Source organism: Sycon ciliatum, unplaced genomic scaffold (assembly GCF_964019385.1).
Source record: "Sycon ciliatum unplaced genomic scaffold, ocSycCili1.1 SCAFFOLD_2154, whole genome shotgun sequence".
Lineage (NCBI taxonomy): Eukaryota > Metazoa > Porifera > Calcarea > Leucosolenida > Sycettidae > Sycon > Sycon ciliatum.
Window position 1 is genome coordinate 1 of NW_027045022.1, and position 10,870 is coordinate 10,870.

Genomic DNA, 10,870 nt, shown 5'->3' on the forward strand with positions numbered 1-10,870 from the left:
CCGGGCGATATCACTCCTGCAAAACGACCAGTCCCGTGCCAGCGCGTGGTCCGGCATATCAAAAATACGAGCCCTGCAAGGAAATATCGCAGAGTCGCTGGATGCCGCCCGTACCGCGCATCAACTCGACCCGAGTAAAAAAACATTACGCGATAATATTCGCATGATGGAAAACATCACCGATATCCCCTAGGGGTCGAGATTCATTTATTTCTGAGCCCTGAGGAACGTGGCGATCATGCGAGTGTTGGGAATAGAGTCTACGTGCGATGAAACGGGTCTCGCACTCGTCGAAGACGGTGTTTGTGTCCTCGAAGAAGTTCTTCGTTCTCAGGTGGAAGATCACGCGCCGTGGCACGGCGTAGTACCGGAGCTTGCGGCCCGAAGCCATTTTGAACATATTCAGACTTTATATATGAGCATGATATCCGGTACGTCGAACGCTTACGACGCTATCGCCGTAAGCGTTCGACCCGGGTTACTCGGTTCTCTTTTGGTGGGACGGACATTTGCCGAGACGCTGGGAGTGATTACGGGGCGTCCGGTATGCGGGGTGGACCACCTGGAAGCACATTTGTACAGTGTGCAGATGGAACATACCGTGCCATATCCATACCTTGGCTTACTCGTGTCGGGAGGGCATACGCTGATCGCGCGCTGTCTGAGCCCAACGTCGTACGAGTATTTGGGCACGACTTTAGATGATTCGGTCGGCGAAGCTTTTGACAAAGTAGCGAAGATGCTGGGCATGCCATATCCAGGTGGACCGCATATCGAAAACCAGGCCCGTGATGGAGACCGTACCCGGTTTGCGTTCCCAAGAACAGCGCTATCCGCAAAGGATCCACAGCGAGCGACGTGCTTTAGCTTTAGCGGGCTGAAAACGGCCGTGTATTACCTATTGAAGTCGCATGCCGATGCGGACCCGGGTTTCATACGCGATGTATGCGCGTCTTTCCAAGAAGCCGCGCTGGAGAGCCTCATGACCCCGCTTGCGCATTGCGTAAGCCAAACCGGAATTAGGCGAGTCGTTATATGCGGGGGGGTGGCCGCAAATTCTCGATTACGAGAAATTCTATCGCAGTTGGATGTGGATTGCTACGCGCCTTCTCCGTCCCGATGCTCCGACCAAGGCATCATGATCGCCGGACAGGGGTATCACGTCTTACAAAGAATGCTGGAAAACCGCGAGAAAGACATCACGGTTTCTCCTACGTCGCGAATAGAACTTGCCAAGCCCTAGGGGCTGCATTCATTAAACCCAAGATATGCTTTTCTTGGGGGCAGAGCCCCCGTACCCCCCGCTGGGTGCGGGTCTTGCCAGACAGGCGTAAGAGGCGGTTCGAGAATCCGACCTAGGGGCTGCATTCATTAATCTGGAGCTAGGTTTTTTAGGGCTCTGCCCCCGTACCCCCCGCTGGGTGCGGGTCTTGCCAGACAGGCGTAAGAGGCGGTTCGAGAATCCGACCTAAAGCCCGTACGGCAGTACCCCCCCTAAAACCCTCAAAGAGGGATTTTAAGATTGCTTGGGCAAGCCCCTGTTTTTAGGTATAGCACATATCAAAACCGTAAAAACCATTCTATGCCCGCCCCCCCTAAGCCGGCAGTGCCTCCGAGAGGGGAGTCTGAGGGGAGACGCGGAGCGGCGTCTCCCCTCAGAAAAAGAACGCCGTGACCCAGGATCCTGTTTTATGGTAACGGAGGAAGCACATAAGCGTTGGAATATTTAATGTATATTACATTTCGAAATATAGGAGGGTTTTATAGGTGTCTACAAAATGGTTATTCGGTTTTTTGGGTTTAATAGGCTTGTTATGGTGCGCGTCCCCGGATGGAGATATTGCCTGGGGCCAAGTCCCAGAAGCGGCTAAGCACGTTTTCAACGGTCATCTCAGCATGGAGGGCATAGCCGGGATCAGTGACTATCAACGCATGTCGATTGTCCGATTGCAGGTTATCGGGGGCGGCGGCGAGGATGGGAGCATGTGCACCGGAACACTCATAGAGCCTAACTTTATCCTTACAGCTAATCACTGTCTTGCTAAAAAGGGACTCTGGAATCCCCCGTCTTTCGGTGACCTGTACACGAAGATCACGTTCCCAACGGTAGGCAATGGGGGTAACGAATTCCGATATGTTGCGGTATACGCTGACGAACGCCCCAACCGCGACGTTCAAACCGCGTTTAAAAGCAAGTCCTTATACCGGTTTTCCCGCCCGGAGGATTCTGACACTCGGTTCCTTTACGATCTCGCTATCCTAGAGCTGAAGCCGTCGGATCAAGACGGGTACAATAGTGGGTGCTTAGACGGTAGTATGTGCCACAGGGTGAAGAACTACCTGAAGACCGCTGTTCCCCTAAAGCTCAACACGGTAGATCTGCCAAAGCAATTAATAGGGCAGGATGCTATAGCAGCAGGATATGGGCCTAGCGGACTTCCTCCCGTGACATGGGCTCTACATCGGGTCACTACCGGTGTACATCCAATACTCAAATTATTAGGTATGTATAGGACGAGGTCTAGGGCGCATGGTTTTAGGGCTGATAGCCATGATGTGGGGTTGTCCCCATATGTGTTAACCCGAGTCACGGGCGGTGATTCGGGTGGTCCCCTTTACACGGTGTCCGATGGCAAGATTATAGGTGTCGTGCAAGGGAGCTCGCCTTGGAACCTGTTAGGACCGAGAGGGACGGGCAATATCCTGAAATATTATGAAGAGAGCTCCGGAGGGGAGTTCACATCGGTTTCCACCGAGCTGGGGCGCCGCTTTGTCCGGTCGGTAACCGTGGCGTATTGCCGTGGAGGTCGCTATCGTACGGCGAGCGATCGTGATCTACAAAAATACTTGGCTAATATGTCCCCGGCTTACACCACCCCCGGTGATGCCGGCTCCACGCTTCTCCGCGGGGGGATGACGCATGCCATCGTGCATGACAGAACTCCCGATTCCATGTATATCCGTATGCTCGTCTGTGCTGGGGCGGATAAGGCCGTATTGGCGGGGCGGGACTTGATGCGAGAACCGGGTCCGATTACGATTACAACGCTACGCCAATTGCAGGAGATTGGGAGCCGCCCGCTTTCAAGGCAGGGGCATTATCAGCTCGGTAACGATATCGATGCCACGGTCACCGGTACATGGAACGCGTTTCCTGATAGCGATGGTACCACGCGATACCAAGGTTTTGTACCCATAGGCGCACCATCTGATCCGTTCACAGGCGTGTTCGATGGTAACGGCAAAACGATCATCGGTCTGCACATTCATCGTCCCACGGAGAATTACACCGGCCTGTTCCGTATGGTTGGACGGAGTGGTGTGGTACGAGGCCTCAGTATTGGTAATGCCACGATAGTGGGGCAAAATTACGTTGGTAGTCTTATCGGGCGCAACGGTGGAGGCACTATTTCGCATAACCGTGTCGTCGGCACCGAGGTCCAGGGCCGCTATGCGGTCGGCGCCCTTGCTGGCTGGAACGAGGGAGGCACTATGTTGCATAATCGCGCGGTCAACACCGAGGTCCAGGGCCACTATGCGGCTGGTGGTCTCATCGGCAGACATGAAGACGGCACCGTGTACGATAGCCATGTCGCTGCCGGTACGATTCGTAGTCTACACAATGCGGGTAGTCTTATCGGGCACAGTAAGGGTGGCATTGTGTTGCATAGTCTGATTACCACCGACACCGAGGTTTTGGGACCTCATTCCGTGAATGTTCCTGCCGTGCCCGCTATCGGTAACCTCGTTGGGTCTTTAGAGGGGGGCATTTTCACCGGCGACCCTTGTGAAGTGCTCCCCTTCGAAATCCAGCCATGCGCGGAAGCCCATGACTCTAGGGTCAGCATTTATTAAACCGGCGGATATGCTTTTCTGGGGGCTCTGCCCCCATACCCCTGCTGGGTGCGGGTCTTGCCAGACAGGCGTAAGAGGCGGTTCGAGAATCCGACCTAAAGCCCGTACGGCAGTACCCCCCTAAGCCGGCAGTGCCTCCGAGAGGGGAGTCTGAGGGGAGACGCGGGCTTAGGGTCTGTGTTCATTAAATGCACCCGCTTTTATCTGAGGGCTCTACCCTCAGGCTCCCGCCAAGGGGGCTCCGCACCCCCTTGGATCCCCTGCGGCACTGCCGTGCGGCATAACATGCGTTTTATAATTTTGGCATGTGCTATATCCAAAAGCAAAGAGCTTTGTCAAGCATGCGCGCGCCCCTCGTTGAGGGCTTGGAGGGGTCTGGGGAACCCAAGTAGGGTCCCCAGAAGGGGTTTGGGGGCAGAGCCCCCAAGAAATCATCTGCCAGATTAATGAACACAGACCCTAGGGATGGGCATTTTCACCGGCGCCCCTTGCGAAGAGGAAACGAATGGGCGCCCCGTCTTATGAATTGGAGTATGCGGCGCAGAAGTCGTGTACCATCTTCGCGGCGGCGGCGGTCATGCCGGGTATGGCGGCTAGGTTTTCTATAGGTTGAGCGGACATCTCCTCGATAGAAGAGAAATGCTCGTATAAGCGTTTTCGGCGGACCGGTCCGATGCCTTTTATGTTTTCCAGCACGCTTTTGAGCCCTTCTTTATGCCGCATTCTGCGGTGCGTTTTGTTCCCAAATCGGTGGGCTTCGTCGCGCACATACTGCAAGAGCTTGAGTCCCGGATGTGTACGAGGACAGATGATGGGGTCGCTCTCTCCGGGACGATAGACGTATTCATGCTTTTTAGCGAGCGACACGAGTGGTATGTCCAGGTCAAACTGGGCCAGTACTTCTATAGCGACGCGTAATTGTCCTTTGCCGCCGTCGACTAAAATTAAATCTGGGCGGGGCGCGTCGGCATCATGGATCATACCGGTGCATCGCCGGGTGATGCCTTCTCGGAGCATCGCGTAGTCATCTGGGGTGTCTTGGGACCGTATGGCAAAGATGCGATACCCGGATGTTTTGGGTTGCCCGTTTCGGAAGGTGACCATAGCGGCGACGGCTTGTCGCCCTTGCGTATTGGCAATATCCCAGCCTTCGATAAGATGGGGTGGGGTCGTGAGCGCCAGCATGTCTTGCAACGCTTTCATGCGAAATTCAACGGGTGTCAATTGAATGGTGTGCTGGTAGGCCGCGTGGGCATTTTGATGCGCCAGCGCAACGAGGGCGTGTTTTCCGCCTTTTTGAGGGTATTGGATTTTGGGCTTTTTCCCAAACGCGGCTCGAATATGGGCCGCGATGTCGGCGAGATCTAGGGGGATGGGGACGAGTATGTGATTGGGCACGTGCGAGACGATACCCGGATATTGCAGTAAGAAGTCTTCTAGTAGGGTGTGAGTGCCTAAATGTCGTTCAAATGTATACTCTTGCTTTTGCCATAGCCTTCCTTCGCGGCACTGCAATACTACGATTACCAAAAGATTTTCGCCTTCATAAAACCCTAAAGCATCGGTATCCTCCGGTATATCGAATGGGACTTGGACTGTTTGGGCGTCTTGAAAAAGCGCAATAGACTGTATCCGATCCCGTATTTTGGCGGCTGCTTCGAAACGCATGTGCGCACTTTCGTGACGCATGTCACGTTCCATATTTTCGATCAGAGATTGGTACCGGCCGGTGAGCAACATGCGCGCTGGCGCGATGCAAGTCTTTTCATATTCGTCTTGCGCAATCTCACCAATACAGCATCCGCGACATGTGCCGATATGGTAGTTAAGACATGGACGTTCGTTGGGGTTGTGGCTGGGTAACTTCTTGTTGGAGGTCCTTATGGGAAAAAGTTGGTGGAGAAGGGCTATATTCTGGTCCAGAACTTTGGTATTCGCGTAGGGACCAAAGAACTCTCCTTTTCGGGGAGCCTGGGTTTTCCGCATTTTTAAGATGCGGGGATAGGGTTCGTCGGTAATGAGAATATAGGCATAGCTCTTCCCGTCTTTGAGAGTAATATTATATCGCGGTTGCATCCGCTGTATTAAGTCTCGTTCGAGGAGTAGGGCTTCGGCCTCGTTTCGCGTAACGATAAAGTCTACCCGGTCGATTTGCTCTACGAGAAGACGAGTTTTTAGGTCTGGGTGGCGTCCTCGAAAATACGAGGCCAGGCGTTTTTGTAAGCACAGGGCCTTCCCGATATATAACGTAGTGCCGTTTTTATCGAGCATACGATATACTCCCGGTTCCTCCGGGAAGCTGCGAATATTTACAGGTGCCATATAACCTCCCCGGCGCGCCTGTTCCTGGTGGTAAGGAGTGTATCCGGTGACAGAGTCGGAAATCCGTAAGATAACCTCCCTAATTGAGAAACTGGGCGAAGAAGGGTCCCCTCCGGAGGAGCTGCCCCGTTTACGAGTAGATTGGTACCTACAATCTCAGGGAGATGCCAGCCCGGAAAATAGCGAAAGTCCTACCGGTTCCGTCTCTTCCCCGCCTCCGCCAGAAACCTCCGCGTCGCTACCGGTTAGCGCCCCTGTTGAGGCCTCCTCCCCGGCGGGAAACTCCGCGTTGCCACCGGTTAGCGACCCTGCCGTCCCCTCGTCCCCGGCGGGAAACTCCGCGTCGCTACCGGTTAGCGCTCCTGTTGATGCCTCCTCCCCGGCGATGTCCGGGACGGGTGCGCCCGTTCGTGATGATGAAGACCTAGTCGTAAACGATATCCTGTCGGTCTTAGATACCCATATTGACTGGGCATCGGTACAGGATAGCGTACCACAAGCGTCAGAAATGATCCACGATAGCCGCTCCCCAAATGACGAGGACGAAACCAGTTTAGTACTAGACAGCATCCCGGAGAATACTATACGTCGTCCCTTTTTGGGGCGCGATCGTTCTGAGTACATGCTGGATAGCCGAGGGCGCGATGAGGACGTGCTCCGGAAAAAAGAACGCGTTCGCTCTTTAGAGGCTCTCTCCAAGGCGGTGGAGCACGTTTCCAGCACGCCTTTGGCGGTTGAGGATCTCCCGGCTCCCGAGATCGAAGCATTATCATCCCCGGCATCCCCGCCCCGTGTTATCGCCGAGGAGACGGCATCCGATATGGTGACCGCGGTTGTGGACCCTCCCGGCTCGGATGATGATCTCTTGCCCGATTATGCACCATCGGTGGGCGATGACGGTCTCTATCCAGAGCAAGAAAGTATCACGCCTGTTACGGAAAACATACCCGTAGCTCTTGCTGGGTCACCACCAGAAGGGGATGATGACGTCCGTGATCGTAATGCCGCGGACACTCTCATGGAGACGGATTCTCCGGAACCGACTGCTCCGTACTCCGATCCGGAAATTGACATTCTGTTTGGGCAACGCCATGAGGAATCTGTGTCCCCGGAGTCATCGTCTGCAGAGGACGTAGTCGCCGCCCCGGATGTATCTGGTCCTGTTGGGTCCCCGGAGTCATCGTCTGCAGAGGACGTAGTCGCCGCCTCCCCGGATGTATCTGGTCCTGTTGGGTCCCCGGAGTCATCGCCTGCAGAGGACGTAGCCGCTTCCCCGGATGTATCTGGTCCTGTCGGGTCCCCGGAGTCATCGCCTGCAGAGGACGTAGCCGCTTCCCCGGATGTATCTGGTCCTGTTGGGTCCCCGGTGTCATCGCCTGCAGAGGACGTAGTCGCCGCCGCCCCGGATGTATCTGGTCCTGTCGGGTCCCCGGTGTCATCGCCTGCAGAGGACGTAGTCGCCGCCCCGGATGTATCTGGTCCTGATGCGCCATTGATAGTGGCGGAGGAAACCAAGCGTGCGGGAGAGGCCCCCGCCCCGTATCGCACTTCTGATGCGCCATCTCCGGCGCGAAAAAGACGCGAAAGCGTGTTATTTGGTGTGTCTCCGCATAGCGATCATGGAGATGTGCCTGCGAGTGAAGATGACCTCTCATTCTATGTGTCTCAGCTTCCAGGTTCGCTTCAGAAAGACGTTGCGCGAGTATCTCCGGATACTCGCCAGCACATTTACAGCATCCTCGCACGTGACCTCGTCACGCCTACGGTGATTCACCGTATCCGCCGTATGGTTGCTTCGGATAGCGCCCTGGTGGATGATGCTATTCCCCCCCGCCGAGAGAAACGCCCGGGTGGGGTATCGCGCCGCCGGGCAGCGATGGCTACGGTCGTTGCTAGCTTTTTGGTGGTTATGGGCGTGGTCTGGGCCCTCATATCTTTTTTGCAGACATCCGAAGAGCGGATTCCCGATATCCCGCGTGTGGCGCACATGGTGGATGCCGCCGCCGCGGAGCCGCCGTCCGCGTTGGCCCGCAGTCTGATCACGGCGTATCATATCCCCGAACAACCGGTCGACCATGCGCAAGATGTGATCCTGTATTTGATGCTGCGAGGTCGAAGCGATGCCGCCTGGGAAGTCATTCAGGCACCCGAAATGACCCAGGTTATTTCTGACCGAGAGCGCGCAATCTGGGAAGGGCGCATCCTACGCTACCAGGCCCATGAGGCCCGCGAACAAGGAGAGTCCGCGGACGATCTATGGGAGCAAGTGCTCCAGAATATTATTACGCCGCGGATCCAGAAAGAAATAGACCAACAAAAACCACCCGTGCTGTCCGGCGGACTATGGGGGGCGGACGCCTCCGATTCACAATACGCCGTGTCCTGGCATGTTCACCGAGTGTATACGCGCATCTCCCGAGCGTACCAGCGGCGCGAGGATTGTGACGAAATAGGGCTCCGTCAGGACATACAAGGGATACGCCGGGACTTACAGTGGTTGCAACAAGAGGGCGAACACGCATTTGTAGCATACCAACGCCTGGTACTGGCCCTTCTAGATCCCTATCCATCCGAAACGTTCGTACAAAAGCAATACGAGGGTAGTGTCGCAGCCGATCCGGATCACAAACACCTCGATCCGCGCGCGTGGTCTTGGTACGCGCGATTCCTAAGTACCTTGCAAACCGATAGAAACCGCCGAGAAGATCCCGTGGCATTCCATGACCGTGCCGATCGCATCGCTGCCATTACCTATCAACTAGCCGCGCGATATCCCTATATGTCCCGCAGCCTAATGTCTGAGGTTCTGTACAACACCCGCCACCAAGCCGACGACGCCGCCGCACAACGGAAAACCCTCCAGCAAGCGCTGGTGCTGGATGTCCCGAATATGCACACGATATCGAAAAGCCGCCAGTATGCCCCCGATAACACGGATCTTCTGTACATGCTCAACCTCTCCAACACGGAACGGAGCGCCATATTCCGACGGATAGCACAGCTGTACGTACAAGATTTCCGAGAGACGGATCGCTACCTGGCCGGCCAGTTCGCCTTGGAACCACAGCCGATCCCTCAAAATTGGAGACAAGGCGATGTTGCGAATTTGCAAGAGCTCCAAAACAGCGCCTATAAGCACTTTACAGCCGCCATTCGCATGGCACCAGAAGATGCCCGAAACTATGTGCGTCTTGCTCAATTCGAGTACGAGCGCTTGTTCGACAAACGAGATGCGTACTCTCACGATGATTTCCTTAAGCAGTTTTTCCCGCGACCAGAAAAAGAAAAATCCCATCTTCACCATCTGCTTGATACCGCCCTGCGTCTTTCGCGCGATGCGCCGTCGATTCAGAAAGAAGAGCGCGATGCCCTCCAGTACCAGTATGCCCGATGGGCCTACGAGCGTATGAGAGCGTTGCCACGCCCATCCGGTGATGCCGTACCCGCCCAAGACACGTCGCGCTGGGGAGAGCAGGTAATGCGCGATGTGGTAGAGACGCTCGAAAAAAAATACCCCGAAACGCCTCACGTACATTTGCTGTCGGGCATGTGGCATACCCGTATCGCGGATAGGCATTACCGGCGATTTGTTGAAAACCCAACGGTAACCCGTCACCAAAAACAGGCCACCCAGTCCTATGAACACGCCGAAGAAGCCCTTACCCGTACGCTTGACCAATACGATGCGCGCATACACCGCACCGCACCGCACGTCATCCGTCACATACGGACGGCACAGACCACCTCTGCCGCGGATTCCATTAAGGACCTATACCACTACTATGCCGTAACCAGCAACAACCGAGGCGTAGTGCGATATATGCGCGGAGTGCTGCATCTCTACCGAGCGCATCAGCTTGCCAAGGCCGGCGTCCCCGATGCACAAGCGTACCATAACCAACTCGGGGCTCAATTCTTCCAAAACGCGGCAAGCGATTTCCATCAGGTGCCGGCCTCAGAAGGTGCTTTGGGAAAAGAAATACGCCAGAATGCGGATCGCGCGTCCAAAACCATCGCCTCCTCGTCAGAATATCTCCCCGCTATGACCCGCCGCGTATTTAACCGGAATGCCAAAGGACAACCAAAAGATGTGTGGGAAAGGCAACGGACGTTCTCCTACGTCGATGATATTCCCTATCAACTCTTTTAGGGTCTGTGTTCATTAATTTCTTTTTCTGAGGGGAGACGCCGCCCTAAGCCCGCGTCTCCCCTGTCGACTCCCCCTCTCGGAGGCCCTGCCGCCTTAGGGGGTGCGGGCATAGAGTCGATTTTATCATTCTGGCACGTTCTATGTCCAGAAAGAAAGATCTTGCCCAAGCAATCTTAAAATCCCTCTTTGAGGGTTTTAGGGGGGTACTGCCGTACGGGCTTTAGGTCGGATTCTCGAACCGCCTCTTACGCCTGTCTGGCAAGACCCGCACCCAGCGGGGGTATGGGGGCAGAGCCCTAAAAAAATCATCTGCCGGATTAATGAACGTTGGTGCTGGACGATTCGGTGATGGAGGGGACCGTGGCGAGTACATACTATGATGTGCTGGTATTGGGAGCTGGGATAGCCGGTTCGGCGGCGGCGCTCCATGCGGCGCGTACGGGCGCTCGGGTTCTTCTGGTGTGTAAAGGGCGCGAGCTTCTAGAGTCGAATACGTGGTATGCGCAGGGGGGAGTTGCGTATTCCACCGATGTGTCATCTTTG

At 55.3% G+C, this 10,870-nt stretch overlaps 2 protein-coding genes across 2 annotated transcripts; one reads left to right on the forward strand and one right to left on the reverse strand.

The window, feature by feature from the left end:
• Nucleotides 1–238: 238 nt before the first annotated feature.
• Nucleotides 239–1,243, forward strand: LOC135830801 (tRNA N6-adenosine threonylcarbamoyltransferase-like). Its single transcript, XM_065343011.1, has one exon. The coding sequence runs from the start codon at nt 239–241 to the stop codon at nt 1,241–1,243; it is 1,005 nt and encodes a 334-aa protein (XP_065199083.1).
• Nucleotides 1,244–4,374: 3,131 nt separating this feature from the next.
• On the reverse strand, nt 4,375–6,177 carry LOC135830802 (uvrABC system protein C-like). Its single transcript, XM_065343012.1, has one exon. It carries the CDS (start codon nt 6,175–6,177, stop codon nt 4,375–4,377), a length of 1,803 nt encoding a protein of 600 aa, XP_065199084.1.
• Nucleotides 6,178–10,870: the final 4,693 nt, after the last annotated feature.

What these genes read in the sequence shown, in the direction of transcription:
- LOC135830801 (XM_065343011.1), top strand. Translation starts at nt 239, where the DNA reads ATGCGAGTGTTGGGAATAGAGTCTACGTGCGATGAAACGGGTCTCGCA.
- LOC135830802 (XM_065343012.1), bottom strand. Translation starts at nt 6,177, where the DNA reads ATGGCACCTGTAAATATTCGCAGCTTCCCGGAGGAACCGGGAGTATAT.